Source organism: Astyanax mexicanus, chromosome 22 (assembly GCF_023375975.1).
Source record: "Astyanax mexicanus isolate ESR-SI-001 chromosome 22, AstMex3_surface, whole genome shotgun sequence".
In the NCBI taxonomy this organism is placed as follows: domain Eukaryota; kingdom Metazoa; phylum Chordata; class Actinopteri; order Characiformes; family Acestrorhamphidae; genus Astyanax; species Astyanax mexicanus.
Window position 1 is genome coordinate 33,421,675 of NC_064429.1, and position 19,268 is coordinate 33,440,942.

Consider the following 19,268-nt stretch of genomic DNA (forward strand, 5'->3'; position numbering starts at 1 on the left):
AGCAGTTTAGCTTGGATGTTTGATGGCTTGTGATCATCCATCTTCCTCTTGATTGTATTTCAGAGGTTTTTAAATCGATAAAATAAAAAATAAAACAACTACAGAGCTGTATATATGTACAGTATATACAACCAGATAAGTCACATATTCCTCTTCAGACTGGAGTCATTTCAGCATTTTATTATAATACTTTTTTTCTTATAAAAATCGAAACCACAAACAAAAACATGACAGTGGCATATTCTGATATTCTGCAATAGATGTACACCAAAGGTCAAGAGTTTTATAACACCCCCTGTGTATTTTTAACATATAAGCTCATCAGGTGCTGCGAATAACCTGAAATAGTACCAAATCCAGTAAACTTCAATGGTACAAAAGTTTGCAGTGAACTTTTAAGGACCCTTTAGAAGGGCTTTAAGGCCACAGCACATACACACTTTCATCAAAATAACTAGAAAAAGATACAGATAAACACAGAGAACTCTGTAACTATTAAAAGTAGAAGTTCTTTTCTTTAGAGAAATTAAAGATGAAGCCAGAGAGTGGTGAGTACTGTTTTCTAAACCTCCAAAAGACTCTTGGAAACTGGAGAAAACTACTACAGGAAGACGTCTGGCTGACCCACATGGAAACAGCAGCTTTAGCCTTTAGCTCAGATTAACATGATTAAGGACTGAGTCTCAGTTTCAGCAGAAGAAGAATGTCTGCCAGGTGAAGAACTGCAGTAATAAAGTCAATGAAAGATAAAGTTAAATAATAAAAGCAGCTTATTTGGGCCGTACAGCACTGCAGTCACTGGACTACTAAACAATAGGGGTGTTCTAAAACATTTGACTGATAGTGTCTGTCAAATAATAACAATAATAGCACCAGTATGAACAGTACAGGATGATTAATTACTGTTGAATTATTTGTATGACAAAAAAATGCATCTAAAATTTACCAAACCATGAAAAAAACAGTCCCTCATGATGTCATAATAGTAATATGAGGTCTATGTCAAAACACTGATATCAGTGGACTTTCTATTATTCTAACACTGCATTTGAATTAACTCTTGGAAATGATGTCTATATAAGCAAGAGCAGACTGTAGTTTTATATATTTCTGTCTACAATTGAACTATAACCTATAATAAGAATGTATATAAACTTTGTGAAACTGAGTGAAAGTGCAGATTGTAAATGTTTAATCCCAGATCAGTGTGTGGGTAGAACAGGAAATGTTTATTATAATGTGTTTGTTGACTTCCTGTTGTGCTTGTGTCCATTTCCTGTAAATTAACATACTTTACAAACCGCTCCGCCCAAACAAGACACTTTTACAAAATTATTTAATTAATAACATTTAAAAAAAAAACATAAAAAGTGGCTTCTAAGAGTTGCAGGACTCTTATTTTGTAAAGTGTTAATTGTAACAGTAACAGACAGTGAGGATTAAGCAGTTGGACTTTATGGGGACGTGGGGAGCAGTGGGCCGTCCTGTCCTTTAGCGGCGCTGCTCTTGTTCCGCTCTCCGCTCTGGAACTCGTTCTGAATTTCTAAAAACGTTTTATTTTTAGTTTCCGGGACAACAAAGAAAATAAAGGAGGCAACAAGGCAGCAGACCACGAGGAAGACCAGGAAACAGTACTGCTGCAGACCGTTCTGAGAGAGAGAGAGAGAGAGAGAGAGAGAGAGAGAGAGAAAGAGAGAGAGAGTTAGTCTTTCAGATCATTAGACAAACAAATCAGTAAAATTGTTACACTGTCACATGATAACATAACACACTAAGAGTTTTACGCTGTCACACACTAAAACTGTTATACTACAACACTAATACTGTAACACACTAACACTGTTACACTGTAACACTAATACTGTAACATGCTAAGTGTTACACTGTTACACATATACTGTTACACACTAACACTGTTACACTCTAACACTAATACTGTAATACACTAACACTTACACTGTAACACTAATACTGTAACACGCTAAGTGTTACACTGTTACACATACTGCTACACACTTACACTGTAACAAAGACATACTGTAACACACTAACACTGTTACACTCTAACACTAATACTGTAACACACTAACACTGTTACACTGTTACACTAATACTGTAACACACTAACATTGTTACACTGTAACACTAATACTGTAACACACTAACACTGTTACACTCTAACACTAATACTGTAACACACTAACACTGTTACACTCTAACACTAATACTGTAACACACTGACATTGTTACACTGTAACACTAATACTGTAACACACTAACACTGTTACACTCTAACACTAATACTGTAATACACTAACACTGTTACACTCTAACACTAATACTGTAACACACTAACACTGTTACACTCTAACACTAATACTGTAATACACTAACACTTACACTGTAACACTAATACTGTAACACGCTAAGTGTTACACTGTTACACATACTGCTACACACTTACACTGTAACAAAGACATACTGTAACACACTAACACTGTTACACTCTAACACTAATACTGTAACACACTAACACTGTTACACTGTTACACTAATACTGTAACACACTAACATTGTTACACTGTAACACTAATACTGTAACACACTAACACTGTTACACTCTAACACTAATACTGTAATACACTAACACTGTTACACTCTAACACTAATACTGTAACACACTAACACTGTTACACTGTAACACTAATACTGTAATACACTAACACTATTACACTCTAACACTAATACTGTAATACACTAACACTGTTACACTCTAACACTAATACTGTAACACACTAACACGGTTACACTGTATCACTAATACTGTAACACACTAACACGGTTACACTATAACACTAATACTATGTAACACGCTAAGTGTTACACTGTTACACATATACTGCTACACACTAACACTGTTAGAACACAGAAATACTGTAACCCACTTACACTGTTACACTGTAACACAAATACTGTAACACACTAAGAGTGTTGCATTGTTACACACTAAGACTACACACTAAGTGTTACACTGTAACACAGTAACACTGTTACACTGTAACACATACTGTAACACACACAAGTGTTACAAGACTGTTGTACTACAATACAGAAATGCTGTAACACACATACATTGTTACACTGTAACACTAATACTGTAACAGTAACACAGTAAAAGTGTTACATAGTTACACACTAACACTGTAACGCACTAAGAGTGTTACACTATTACACAGTAACACTATTATTATTATTATTATTATTATTATTATTATTATTATTATTATTATTATTATTATTATATTATAACACAGTTGTTACTGCAACACACTTGTTGACTCTTGCTTGTGAAAATATCTGTGCAGATGGGTGTGGTGGTCTGGAAATGAGAAGTGTTCAAGTAAATTTCTGATGTATTGCTATCTTAGCAATGGAAAACACAGGTGCACCACTGACTGATTAAAACCCTGACAAAAGTCAAGAGTCAGCCCTAAATCAAGTTGCACAGTGGAACGACCAATAGATCACTAAAATATGGCCCTAACATGCTTATACTGGAGTGTGTGTGTGGGTGTGTGTATTTACCACTATGAAGGGGAAGACCATGCCAATAATGAAGAAGCTGAGCCAATTCACTGATCCTGCAATCATATAGGCCGCTGGTCTGGCAGTCTGAGTGAACAGCTCCGTGGTCAGGATGTTGGTGACGCCCCCTACAGGCACAGAACACACAGTGCACATAAACATATTACTGATATATGCTTCTTATCCAGTATATGGACCAGGATTTCACAGTAACTGAAATTAATACAGAGATTTTTAGCCAAAAAAAAAAAAAAAAAAAAATATATATATATATATATATATATGTATGTGTGTATATATATATATATATATATGTACAAAAAATATATATATATATTAATTTCATAAATATCTTCACCTGGTCCGAGGCCGAAGCTGAGGATGAAGAGGAAGACGCAGGCCATGCTGAGATACGGCATCCAGGGGCTGTAGTTCTGCAGCAGGGAAACAGGAGCATATGGAATACAGGGTTTTGATATGGATTTTATTTGCGTTTACACCTGGTCACTTCACGCATCAGTATTTTAAGAATCAGGATTATATCTCTGATCATAAAACTGCAGTTGTAAAGACACCCAAGACACATTTAAACTAGAAAAAAATATGATCTTACACAAGTTATAGAAGTGTACACACACCCAGTACAACCAAACCACATTTAAGGTGGCACAAAGATAAAATCTGCGGAGTAAACAACTATGTTGGCTGCTTTTTTGTTTCTATTCCACCTTAAGAGCTGCAGCTGTTGCATAATTAGTGTTTGAGGCGCCAACTACTTATTTGATTTTTCTGTTCCACCTTAAATACAACTTGTTTTTTTTCTGTTATAATTATTCCACCTTATATTCTACATCTGCAGTGTTACGTGTTCATATTTGTATAAAACTTCGGCTCTTTAAAGCAGTAATTCTGCAGGAAACAGTTTAGAGGCAGTACTAGTACATCTAAAAAAAACTGAATATCATAAAAAAGTTACTTTATTTCAGAATTTCAGTTCAAAATGTGATTTTTTTATTATTTTATTTTTGATGAGTATGGCGTATAGACAATGAAAACCCAAAAATCAGTGTCTCAGAAAATTTGAGTATAATAAAAGACCAATTAGTACTTTGTGCAGTGTGGGCAGTGTTCCAAGTCCTGCTGGAAAATGAAAGCCGCATCTTCATAAAAGTTCTCAGCAGAGTAAATCATGAAAAACTGTACTGTTTAAGCAGATGTCAAGACTCTTCAGACCATAGAATAGATCACTTTGTGTGTAATACATCTATATATAAATAACATTTTAATGATATTCAAAAAATTGTACATTTTAACTCCTATATGAGCTTCAAAATGGTCAGATTTAGTCTAGACAGAACTGTAAACGAATCCGAACGGAATCTTAAAAACCATGTGATCATGTGTGCTTTAACTTTACCTGGAAGGTGAGGGTAATGGTGAAGCAGATGCACCACAAAGCCATGAGAGAATATCCTCCAATAATCAATACCCTCCGACCCAGAGACTCAATGAGCAAGCCCTGTAAAACACACACACACACACACACATACACTTTAGTTCGAAGATTCAAAGAAAACAATTCAAAATTTTATAATATATAATGAAAAGCTCAATCAGCCGTAACATTAAATCCACCTGAAGTGAAAATCAATAATAAACCAGTCCTAAGACCACCTGTCAAGTACCATTGTGCTAAATTATAGAGCACCTTTCAAGGAACCAATCACAAACAGCATACTCTCAACCAGAAATAACCTTCAGTCCCCAGGGGAAACTCATGCAGACAGGGGAAGAACAGTGTGTGTGTTGATCTTGAGTGTGTATTAGTGCAGAGTGTGTATTATTGTTATGTGTGTGTTGATGTTGAGTGTGAGTTGATGTTGAGTGTGTGTTAATGTTGAGTGTGTGATGATGTTGAGTGTGTGATGATGTTGAGTGTGTGTTGATGTTGAGTTTGTGTTGATGTTGAGTGTGTGTTAATGTTGAGTGTGTGTTGATGTTGAGTGTGTGTTAATGTTGAGTTTGTGTTGATGTTCAGTGTGAGTTGATGTTGAGTGTGTGTTGATGTTGAGTGTGTGTTAATGTTGAGTGTGTGTTGATGTTGAGTGTGTGTTAATGTTGAGTGTGTGTTGATGTTGAGTGTGTGTTGATGTTGAGTGTGTGTTGATGTTGAGTGTGTGTTGATGTTGAGTGTGTGTTAATGTTGAGTGTGTGTTGATGTTGAGTGTGTGTTAATGTTGAGTGTGTGTTGATGTTGAGTGTGTGTTGATGTTGAGTGTGAGTTGATGTTGAGTGTGTGTTAATAATGACTTACACAGGTTAGTGCTGTGAGACACTCGCACGCTCCCGTTCCCACTGTAGCGTACGGGATCTTCTCAAAGGGAATTCCAGCCTCAGCAAAAACATAATCTGCATAGAAATAGATCTGAAGAGAGAAAAAACTTAGCATTAGCATTAGCATGTATACACATCAATGTGAACGGAAATGTGAATCTAAATATGATTTTGAATCTGATACTAAATCAGACTCAAATTTTGACTGTGATTTAAAGCTGGACTTTGAGTTAAAATCTAAATCTGAATTGGAATCTGACTCAATATTCAATAGGAAATATGAATGTGACTGTGACTTACAATCCAATTGTGAAGGATCTGATTCTAAATCTAAATTCAAATCTGAATTTAAACCTGTTTTTATGAATCTTAATCTGATTGTACAATAAAAAGCTTTTTGCCTTTTGCACGTTTCAAATAGCGCATAGTGAATCAAAATCCTAATCTGAATTGGAATCTGATTTTGTATCAGAATTTGATTCAGAATATGACTTGAAATCTGATTATGTATCAGAATTTGATTCTGAATATGACTGAATCTAAATGTGATAGTGACTCAGAATCTAATTCTGAATCTAATATCAAAATAAAAAAATAAAAAGCTGTCTCTGAAAATAATTTTAAATCTAAATTTGACTGTGAATCAAAATCTTAATCTGAATTGGAATTTGATTCTGTATATGAGTGAATATAAATATGATAGTGAATCAGAATCTGATTCTGAATCAAAATTTGACTGTGAAGTAAAAGCAGAATCTGGCTGTGAAATGAAATCTGATTAGGAATTAGAACCTGATTCTAAATTTGGTTGCAAATTGTACTTGTGAATTGCAATCTGATTTTGAATCTAAGAGCTCTATTTTTGTGATGTACAGACGAGCCATCAACCGTGCACTGTGCAACTTGATTTAGAGCGTGTCAGTGTGTCTTTGCTATCGTAATGACGGGAAAAGTACGCCTTGTATGATTCGAAATGGATTTGCATAGATGTATTCAGGAGCACCGTTGCTATTTAATCGATGCAAGCAGACGGAGTGAAAATAGACTGTTGTCGGGGTGTAAGATAGCAATGAGCATCGCTAATATGATAGGGCCATAAATCAGATGATCTGTGATATGATGCATTGTGTCGTGTACCGCGTTGATGCCGTTGAGCTGCTGGGCGATGCCGATGGTGATGATGGTGAGGAGGGGCCAGCGCAGGCTGCGGTCGGCAAAGACCTCCCACGGCTTCAGGGGTTTAATCCCTGTGGAGCTCGCTCTCTCGCGCTGCATGTCCTCTCTCTCCCCGTAATAATTATCCCCACCGTGGAGCTGCTTCAGGGCTGAGGACCAAACACACACCACCAAACACACACCACCAAACACACACACACCACCAAACACATACCAAACACAAGACCCAGATCAGAGCATTCCTCAGCTCATAAGACAATCCTGCTCATCACGCTTCAGTGAATCTGCAGAATCCAGACAGATCACACGGGGCGTCTTCTTCTCCACATCACGCTTTAAACACACACACTACACCCTGTCTAATCCCATACTGACCTTCACTGACCTTCACTGACCTCTACTGACCGACAGTCATGCATGTAACATTGAGGAGATGCACATGATGCACGTGATGCCCATGAAACATGAACAGAGCATCACTATTCCTCTACTGATTATCCCTGACCAAGCATGACTATAGTATGAACATATCTAGTCATATATTTTCTTTATTCTCTAAACATGTTTATTCATCTAAATGTTTAAATAACTTTACTGTTCGCTCATTGTCTGCACGGTAAACTCTATTAAAACAATACTGTAAACCAGGGATGGGCAACTTCCATGATGGAGAGGGCCACATTTTTTTCAGCATGACCATTGGAGGGCCACATGACCTCGCACTTCAAATAATTGAATATGAAAAACGCTACAAATGATTTTCAATAAGAACAAATTTTATATGAATTTATATCTGTATGTTTACAGCACCAACATTTATCAACAACTATTTTCTGCATATTAATGCATTTTAATACGGCAAAAGACAAACCGTTTGCTTAAAAAAAGTGCAAAAAGGAAGTCCTTCATATCAAAGAACAAAAGGTTTGCTTAAAAAACTGATTGCAAATACAGTAGTTCCTCTGTGTAAAATAAGTTCATTATAACAAGTCCTTCATAAGCAACAAGGACAAAACATTTGCTTATAAAAGTGCAAAAGGCATTTGAACTCATTTATAACAAAGAACAAAAAAGATTTAAAAACTGATTGCAAATAGCTCATTCAATAATAGCAGAAAACTAGACCACAGAGGCCCAACATTTATTGAAGCTAATGAGAGAGCTGTGGTTTGGCCTGCTGGCTCACAATGGACTGGATGTCAATGTCAATTTTCGTGGTTGTTTGGCAGCGCCCTCTAGCGGTCAAAAGTAGAAATACGTTTTTTTTTTTTGTTTTTTTTTTTGTTTTTTTTTTAATTATGAAATTATGAAATTATTTTTGATCTATTCACGGGCCGCACTGAGTGATGACGAGGGCCGTGTGCGGCCCCCGGGCCGCCAGTTGCCCATCCCTGCTGTAAACTGTAGCAAGAACTTTACAGTAAAATGCTGTAAAGTGAAGTCTGAAAACTGTACTGTGAACTCTAGCATAAAGGTTTAAGTGTACTGTAAACTATTGTAAGCTGTACTGTATGACAAATTATACTGTAAACTATATCATATTGTAAAAACATACATTTTGCTGTAAACTATTGTAAACCCGACTGTGCGATGTAATGTATTACTGTAAAACTGTACTACACTACATGAATATACTATAAATTGTATTATAAACTACTGTAAACTGGTACCTAAATGATTCTGTAAAGTCTGCTGTAAATTTTACTGTAAATGGTACTGTACTCTACAAAAAATACTATACTTTACTGTAAACTTTACTGTGAACTATGGTACACTTTACTGTAACTACTGTGAACTTTACTATAACTCTAATATAAGCTTTGCTGTAACTCTACTGTAAGCTTGACTGTAATTCTGCTATAAGCCTTACAGCAACTATACTGTAAACTTTTTCTGTAAAATACTGTAAACTTTACTGTAAACTACGGTAAACTTTACTGTTATTCCACTAAAATCTTTACTGTAACTCTACTGTAAACTTTACTGTAAGTCTACTGTAGGTTTACTCTAACTGTAGAGCAAACTTTACTTTTAGCTCTATTGAAAGATTTTACTGCAACTCTACTGTAAACTACTCTAACTCTGCTATAAACTTCACTCTATCTCTACTATAAACTTTACTGTAACTCTACTGTAAACTTTACTCTAACTACTATAAACTGTATTGTAACTCTATTGTGCATTTTACCATAACTCTACTGTAAACTTTACTGTAACTCTGCTGTAACTTTTACTGTAAACCTACTGTAACTCAACTGTAAACTTCAGTAACTCTACTGTACATTTTACTGTAACTCTATTGTAAGGATTACTGTATTTCTAGTGTAAACTTTACTTTTTAGCTCTATTGTAAATTTCACTGTGACCCTATTGTAAACTTTACTGTAACTTTCCTGCATGGTTTACTTTAACTCAACTGTAAACTTTATAGTAACTCTATTGTGAACAATTACAGTAACTCTGCTATATACTTTACTCTAACTCTACTGTAAAATTTACAGTAACTCTATTGTGAACTTTACTGTGACTATTTCTGTAAACTTTACTCTAACTCTACTGTACACTTTACTGTAACTCTACTATAAGCTTTACTGTAACTCTACCGTAACCTTTGCTGTAACTCTACTGTAAGCTTTACTCTAACTCTACTGTAAACTTTACTGTAAACTGTATGATAAGCAGCAGCGAGTACCGAGGGTGCAGGCGTGGTCGTCGCTGCGGTCGATGAGGAGATAGCGGGGGCTCTCGGGGAACCAGGGCAGGATCATCAGCTGCAGCAGGGCAGGTATACAGGTGGTGGAGAGGAGGAGGGGCCAGTGCTCCTCTTGACCCAACACCTCACTACACAACAATTATAATCAATTATTATGGATAGTGAATAATTCATACAGGACACTGAACAATTCAATAATTGATACAGAAAACCATAACAAATACTGAACAACTGAACAGTGCTAAGGAATTAAGAGTTACTCTTTATTTTTAATTGAAAATAAATTTTACTGACTTGAGTCCCATCACCTGTCCCGTTAGAATCCCCCCTGTGATGAATATGGATGTGCCCATTGCCATGGCGCCCCTCAGGGCACGAGGGGCAATCTCACCCAGGTAAAGGGGCTGCACACAGATCCCTACACCTGTCAATCAGACACAACCAACCAGTCCATTATCTGTTAGTGTTCAGGTGTGTGTGGGCTTTAATCTTTGGGCCTTATCATACACCCTGCAGGATGCTCATTACTATCTCACACCCTGTCAACAGTCTATTTTCACGCCCTGCGCTCACGCTGTTAAAATAGCCTCAGAGTTTTGGAATAAATCTACACTGATGGTTTGGCATGAGGGTCTGGAAGTGAGGTGTGTTCAGATAAATTTCTCACATGTTTCTATCTTTGAGGTGGAAAATACAGGAGCCACTGACTGATTAAAACCCTGACAACAGTCAACAGTCAGCCACCCAATCATATCGTAACCATGCAGGAGCGCCGTGCACACAAACTTAGCTTTTAACTCAACAATAATGAATGAATGAATAAAGTTACACTTATATACTGCTTTTCTAGAAACCCAAGGATGCTTTACAATTTATCCATTTTCACACACAAGCATTCATACTCAGCACTCTTATCCACACACTGGTGGAAGCAACAGCCAACAGCCAACAGCCAATCGCACACAGCTTACTCTCAACCGGAAACCACTGTTAACCTGGTGGACACAAATCAGCCACTACAGCATTTACCCAGCACAGAGTGCCAATCCATATCTGGGCACACAGTCATACATACATTTACACACACACTTACACACACACAATCCTATACAAATATATATATATATATATATATATATATATATATACAGTGCAAATCAGTTTAGTTATGAAATTTTTCTGGGCGAATTAGAGTATCCAATTAACCTGATCTCCATGTTTTTGGATTGTGGGAGTCCCCGGAGGAAATCCACACAGACATATGGGGAATAACATGGAAACTTCACCCAGATAGGGACTTGGACCCAATACCCCAGTGCTGGGAGGCGAACACGCTAACCACTAAGCCAACATGCTGGCAGCTACTGTTGTGCAGTTTAAAAATATGCATTGACCCTTTGCTGATTCAAACTTTTTGAATGGAATGCAACTATTATTAGATGAGCTCTAATCATATTAGCATTTAGGTTTTTACCTGCATTCACTCCAGACAAGAAGCGTCCAATGATGAGCAGCTCAAACGCACTGGCGAAGAAACTCATCCCCATCAGCAGAGCGGCCATCAGAGCAAAACTGTTATTAATCAATAACGTCCCCTTCCTACAGAGAGAGAGAGAGAGAGAGAGAGAGAGAGAGATTTGCAATCCAATTCTGATCAGTGGAGACCAGAGACGGCGCCATACATTCCTCAGGCTTTCCCCAGACCAAGTGTCTCAGACTGTCTATATTGAGTTATAATGCAGCTCACGTATTTTATTAACAAACTATTTACATTTACCTCAAATTACAGAAAAGTAACAGTACCAGAGCTTAGCTCGGTTTACTGCTGAGATGAGATAAAAAGATAAAAAGATAAAAAATAATGTGTTAAACGCTATTTAGACTCGATCCAGACCAGAACATAAATGTGATAAGGTCGAAAGTACAAAAACTACCAGCACGAGTTCAGCAAGTCTATGTTACATTGAGTTACATTGTGATACAGTACCTACATGGTTGTTATAGTAGAGTTAATGCTCTTTTATTTGAGTAAGAGTGTAATACAGGGCACATACTTTCACTATAATGCAGTTTTTTTATCTTTTTAATATTTTGTTTGAGTAAGAATGTGATGTAGTACCTACCCTCGGTATGGTACCGTTTATGCTATTCTAATTGAGTTAGTATAATGTAGTACTGTTGGTATAGTAGAGTTTCTGATCTTTTTGCCATTTTTTTCTGATCTTTTTGCCATCAGTTAGACTGTGATATATTACCTTTACTGTTGCTATAGTACAGTATAGAACACTGTAGAACATAAATCTGATTAGACCGCACACTGTGGCAAAGTACAAACACTGCCAGCCTAAGTCCAGCGAGTGTAAGTCTTTGTTAAGTTAGATAAGGATACAGTGCCTTTTTCCACTTTTCTAATTGAGTTAAATTGGGATAGAGTACCCGCATTTACACTACAGTACAGTTCCTTCTTTTCTAATTGAGTTAGATTGGGATAGAGTACCCAGATTTACACTACAGTACAGTTCCTTCTTTTCTAATTGAGTTAGATTGGGATAGAGTACCCAGATTTACACTATAGTACAGTTCCTTCTTTTCTAATTGAGTTAGATTGGGATAGAGTACCCACATTTACACTATAGTACAGTTCCTGCTTTTCTAATTGAGTTAGATTTGGCATTTTCATATTGTACAGTTTATGCTTTTCTAATTGAGTTAGATTGGGCATTTTCTTATTGTACAGTTTATGCTTTTCTAATTGAGTTAGATTGGGATACAGAACTAGTATTTTCACTATATGCAATTCCAGCAAGTGTAAGTCCTTGTTGAGTTACATTGTGATACAGTACCTATATGGTTGCTATAGTACAGTTTCTGCTCTTTTAATTGAGTTTTAATTGAGTGTAGTACCCATACTTTAACTGTATTGCAGTTTCTCATCTTTTAATTGAGTTAGAGTGTAATATAGTACCCATACTTTCACTATAGTGCAGTTTCGGATCTTTTTAACATTTCATTCGAGTTAGATTGTGATATAGTACCTACACTGTTGATAAAGTATAGAATATGTGTCCTCACCTCCCGAACCTGATGGCGAGCGTTCCCCCGACAGAGGCCCCAATCAGTCCACCAATAGTGAATATGGAGACGATGGAGGACCAGAGGAAGGTCAGGAGCTGAGGTGGGATCTCCTCTTCATAACGCTCCATCCACGTCTCATTAATAAACGTCTGCACTGCCTGAAAATACAATCATCATCATCATCAATTTATAAATAGTATAATACTGAATAATAGTCTAGTATATAGTTACAATATAGTACAGTACTCATTTTTTCAGTATGGTACAGTTTAACTGAGTTAGACTGTCATACAACACCTGTATGTACCTGTACCAAGTACCTATTCAATCACTTTAGTGCAGTTTCGATCTTTTTGACATTTCATTTAAGTTAGATTGTAATACAGTACCTACACTGTCGCTATAGTACAGTTTCTACTATTTTAATTGAGTTAGATTGTGACTAACCAGTATTTTCACTATATACAATTTCTGCTCTTTTAATTAAGTTTGTGATACAGTACCTATCTTTTCACTGTAGTGCACTTTCTCATGTTTTTTTTTTTGAGTTACTATGTGATAGAGTGCCCATACTTTAAATCAGGTACTGTTGCTTTAGATTTTAATGCCAAATGTTTATGCACATGTAATTTCTCTCTCTCTCTCTCTCTCTCTCTATATATATATATATATATATATATATATATATATATATATATATATATATATATATATATATACTTTCACTATAGTGCAGTTTCTGCTTTTTTAATTGAGTTAGAGTGTAATACAGTACCCATAATTTCACTATAGTGCAGTTTCTGCTCTTTATGAAATTGATTGAGTTATATTGTGAAATAGTGTGATATTCATTATAGTGCAGTTTCTGCCCTTTTTGCAGATTTGTTGAGTTAGATTGTGATACAGTACCTATATGGTTGCTATAGTGCAGTTTCTGCTCTTTTAATTGAGTTAGAGTGTATTATAGCAGCAATATTTTCATTATAGTGCTGATTCTGATCGTTTTAACATTTTGTTTGAGTTAAAATGTGATACAGTAACAATACTGTTGCTATAATACAGTTTCTGCTCTTTAAATTGAGTTAAATGGTAACTTATATCCATACTATAATGCAGTTTCTGATCTTTTTGATCTTTCGTGTGAGGTAGATTGTGATACAGTACCTATATGGTTGCTATAGTACAGTTTTTGCTATTTTAGTTGAGTTGAGTGTAATACAGCACCGATACTTTCACTATAGTGCAGTTTCTGCTTTTTTTGACATTTTGTTTGAGTTAGATTATAATATAGTACCTACACTGTTGCTATAATTTAAAATTTTGTTTGAGTTATATTTTGATATAGTGTGATATTCATTATAGTGCAGTTTCTGCTCTTTTTGCCGATTTGTTGAGTTAGATTGTGATACAGTACCTATATGATTGCTATAGTACAGTTTCTGCTCTTTTAATTGAGTTAGAGTGTATTATAGCAGCAATATTTTCACTATAGTGCAGATTCTGATTTTCTTTTTGAGTTTGAGTTAGAATGTGATACAGTAACAATACTGTTGCTACAGTACAATTTCTGCTCTTTAAATTGAGTTAAAGTGTAACTTATACCCATACTATAATGCAGTTTCTGACATTTTTTACCTTTCGTTTGAGTTAGGCTTGTGATATAGTACCTTTACTGTTGCTATAGTCCAGTATAGTACTGCTATTTTAGTTGAGTTAGAGTTTAATACAGTACTCAAACTTTCACCATACTGAAATTTCTGATATTTTTAAACTTTTGTTTGAGTTAAATTGTGTTATAGAACATATACTATGGCTCTGGTACAGTTTATGTTCTTTTAATTGAGTTATAGTCTAAAACAGTACCTATACTTTCACTATAGTGCAGAGTTCAATTGTTCAGGCATTTCTTTGAGTTAGATTGTGATATAGTACCTACATTGTTGCTGTAGTTTCTAGTCTTTTAATTGAGTTAGAGTGTAATACAGTACTCATACTTTTATTACAGTGCAGTTTCTTCTCTTTTTGCCCTTTTTTTTAGTTAAATCGTGATACTGTACCTATATGGTTTCTATAGTACTGCTGTTTCTGCTATTTTAATTCAGTTAGATTGTAATACAGTATTAAAACGTTTACTATAGTACAGTTTCTGCTATTTTAATTGAGTTAGAGTGTAATATCTTTTTGACATTTTATATGAGTTACAATGTGATATAGTACCTATACTTTTGCTATAGTACAGTTTCTGCGATTTGAATTGAGTTAGAGTGTAAAACAGTACCCATATTTTCACTAGAGAGCAGTTTTGGCCTCTTTTTTTACCTTTTGTTTGAGTTAGATTATGATATAGTATCAATACTGTTGATATAGTACAGTTTCTGCTCTTTAATTGAGTTACAGTACAATATAGTACCCATACTTTTACTATAGTGCAGTTTCTGATCTTTTTGACATTTTATTTAGTTTTATTTGAGTTAGATTTTGAGTTTTAATTGTAAAGAAGTTGGATTTGTGGGAGGTTTAGTACAGTCGCAGCACATGTGTGTCACATTGGGCCCACTATGTTTGTAAGTGTGGATAATTACAGTAAAAATGTTAATAATGCTCAGATTTATAATACTGTGTGTGTGTTTGTGTGAGTGTGTAACTCATGCCAAATTTTAGCTGGTCACACTCGGGGAGTGTGACGGAGCAGCAGATCCAGCCTGAGATTAGAACTCATGTGATCATTTGGCATAAAAGCTCTGAAACCAGAGAGTTCACCACACCGCCCCTTTGTGCTCCTAATCCACGCACTGCCTTCTGGGTAAACCTCACCACGGGCATATTCCCATTCTCCTTTACTATCACGCGGCACGGACCCCAGAACCGCTCCAAACGGAGCTGAATCAAATCATTAATAGAATTTCTCATAGACGAGTACTACAAGAAACTCGAATAGCCCCATAATCTCTATCCACTACAGTATCTAGTGTGTAATTTAGTGAACAGGGTGTGATTTGGAACACAGCCGGAGTGAATAAGTCTTGCCTTGGTGGGAGCGTTTATAATGGACACGTTGTAGCCGTACTGAAACGTTCCTCCAATACATGCCGCCCACACCGCCATCAGCAGGGTCTTACTGGGAACCTGCAAACACACACACACACACACACACACACACACACACACACACACACACCTGAGATTAGACCATAGGCCATAGCATGAGTGTGAACATGCTGAATGGCTGGATTAAAGGATGAGCAGACAGACAGACAGACTGACCCACAGACCAGCCAACTCTGAATGTCTGACTACCTGAGTAACTGACTAAATAACAGACTGACTTAGAAACTAAGAAACTGGTTGACTGAGTTACTGACCAGCTAATTGATCACCTGACCTTTTGACTGACTACCTAATTGGCTGATTAATTAAAAAAAACTGAATAACTGACAAACTTATTGATCAACTGGCTAATGGATTGACCAAATCATTGAATGTCTGCATGGTCGACTGACTGAACGAACAATTGAATAATGACTGACTGATTGATTGACTGAGTACCTACCTCTCTGAGTAACTGACTAACTGAGTAATTGAATAACTGACTAATTGACAGGCTTATTGACCAACTGGCTGATGGACTGACTATCTGACTGATGGACTAACTAACCAAGTAACTGACGGACTAAATAATTGAAGGTCTGCCTGGTCAACTAACTAAATTACCAGTTGAATAAGTGACTGACTGATTGATTGATTGAGTCATTAAAAGACTGAATAATTGACAGATTTACTGACCAACTGGCTGATGCACTGACTAACTGACTGACTTGCTGATTAACTAACTAATTAACTGACTGACCAAATAATTGAATGTCTGCCTGGTCGACTAAATGAATGACACATTGAATAAGTGACTGACTAATTGACTGAGTACCTAACTCTTTGATTAACTGACTAATTTGCTGACTAATTAAAAAACTGACAGGCTTACTGACCAAATGGCTGACAGACTGACTATCTGACTGACTGACCAACTAACCAAGTAACTGACTGACTAAATAATTGAAGGTCTGCCTGGTCAACAGACTAAATTACCAGTTAATAAGTGACTGAGTGATTGATTGACTGAGTACCTAACTGCCTGATTAACTCACTAATTGGCTGAGTAATTGAAAGACTGAAACTGACAGATTTACTGACCAACTGGCTGAAGGACTGACTAACTAACTGATTAACTAACTAATTAACTGACTGACTAAATAATTGAATGTTTGCCTGGTCGACTAAATGAATGACCAGTTGAATAAGTGACTGACTGATTGATTGACTGAGTACCAAACTCTCAGAGTAACTGACTAATTGGCTAATTAAAAACAGTCTACAGCCTTATCCAGATGGGATTAGTTTCTCGGGGGGACGTCTGTGAAAAATATTTCACACTTCTACTCAGTGATTAAACTCCTGCATCCGGATTGCAATTGAAAAATCAGGAGGACCAGTGAGTTTTTTTGTGAGGCTTTCTCGGTCACATGACATCGAGTTCAGTAGCTCCTCCATTTCCACTAGCTGTTGTGTTTTACATGGATCTCCGTGGAAACGCAGCGCCCAAAGTGTACTTACGGTGCGCGGCAGTGAACAAATAGCTATTTTATTAAAAACGAGGAGACGAAACTAAGACATGTGCGTCCGGACGGGACAAAAATTACCAGAGGACCACTGGAAGAGTTCAGCCTGTAATTTTCTCAGAGGACATCTGAGAAAAACACGTACATGGTCCAGTTTAGAAATGTTTTGCTCATCACAGGGTGAGACGGATGTGATTTCCCATTACCCTTTACCTTGGCCATTGGGAAATTTGAATTAAGACCAAGTTTAGGCCTAGTTCAGAATTAGTTTAGATGTCTTAACTTGGGCATGAACCCTAACTACAGAATTTCAAACAACTTCAGAGGTCTATACTATTCACCAGATTGCTTGGTTTAATTGCTGGAACGTTGGTCTATCAGTGCCAGACAAGTATAAACCAGATTAGACCAGCAAGAATATCTGGGTCTGACTCACCAACTAACTGACTGTCTGACCATCTGATCAACCAATTGATCAGTTGACTGACTGACAAACTGATTTACTGACTTACTGACTGAATGACCAACAGATTAGTTAGAGTAATCCAGTTATTTATGTATTTTTATGACTACTTATTACTACTTTTTTAACTTGAACTGAACTCTGCATCCAGGAAATCACCTTATAGTTTTAAAGGTGTGTAACATGAAGAGTGGAGGGTGCTGTTGCTGTATGTATACTGCATATTTATTCTGTATATAGCTACGGTATATAACTACTACATATTCATTTTGATAACAGCACCACCAGGAAACTAGGAACATAATACTGATTTAGGGAATAAAATATACATTATCTACAGTTTAAAGGTGCAGTATTGCTATTATTATCATTAATACTACTATTATAATTTGTTTCCTACCTTGATCTGGTGAATTTGCTCAGCTTCTTTGATGTCTTTTAGTAAAGGCTGGTATTCCGACACGGTCCCGTTCTCTTTACCCATCTTTAGTTTAGATCTATAGACAGCCAGGCAGAAGAACGGAGGAACGGAGAGCTCTGCAGGGAGCGGTTTAAGACCGGCTGCTGAATTAGACCCTGACTGTAGGCTGCAGGAGGAGGACCAGGGAATTTAAGAGCATAAAGTGTAGAAACACAATCGAGGGGTTTGTTCTGATGACCCGAGTTCATCAGCTTCAGCCCAGAGCTTCAGCTCAGCATGACGATCCGGTTTATTCAGGCTGATGATGCTGCTGCTGCTGCTGCTGCATGACCATTTACCCTGGATAAAGGATCGGACCCGCCTGGGCTGGAACTAACCCCAATTCTGCATGCATACACAATCACACACTCGCACGAACAGTCAGCCGTACGCTCTCACACTCACGTTTCAGGCTTACCTTCAGACTCACATGTGGAGAATCCTCAGCTTCACCCATTCTGGCTGAAGAACGGCGCTCTGATACAGCTTTGGCAGGAGGACAGGTGCCACCTCTGCCCCTGCTTTATGTAATCCAGCCTGAGAATGGCAAACTTCATAGAAAGAAAAGGGAGAGGGGAGGTGTGTGTGAGAGTGTGTGTGAGTTTGTGTGTGTGAGTGAGTGAGTTCATGCATGATTAACCTGCAGCTGATTAACTTTGATCTTAACCATCCGGCCTTTGCTCGAGGCCTGCAGTGTTGCAGAGTGTGTGTGAGTGTGTGTGTGTGTGTGTGTGTTACTGGTTATTTATTTGGTTATGAACTATTCATATTCATTTATACTGTTAAACCTCAGAGTTATCTTACTTTGTATTTTCCATCAGTCATCATTAACATATCAATTCTAGAATT

At 36.8% G+C, this 19,268-nt stretch overlaps 1 protein-coding gene across 2 annotated transcripts; it reads right to left on the reverse strand.

Annotated features, from left to right (window-relative positions):
• Positions 1-165: 165 nt before the first annotated feature.
• On the reverse strand, positions 166-18,973 carry slc2a11b (solute carrier family 2 member 11b). 2 transcript variants are annotated; one of them, XM_049470596.1, is made up of 12 exons: positions 18,838-18,973; positions 15,911-16,009; positions 12,881-13,041; positions 11,283-11,407; positions 10,103-10,232; positions 9,788-9,936; positions 7,057-7,244; positions 5,900-6,010; positions 5,003-5,104; positions 3,944-4,019; positions 3,586-3,713; positions 166-1,649 (listed from the first exon to the last, which is right to left on the reverse strand). In XM_049470596.1, the coding sequence occupies exons 1-12, from the start codon at positions 18,874-18,876 to the stop codon at positions 1,455-1,457; spliced, it is 1,503 nt and encodes a 500-aa protein (XP_049326553.1). In that variant the 5' UTR covers positions 18,877-18,973; the 3' UTR covers positions 166-1,454. The 2 variants fall into 2 exon arrangements, with proteins under 2 accessions (XP_049326553.1, XP_049326552.1); XM_049470595.1 differs by lacking the exon at positions 18,838-18,973 and adding an exon at positions 18,360-18,682.
• Between the last annotated feature and the right edge of the window lie 295 nt (positions 18,974-19,268).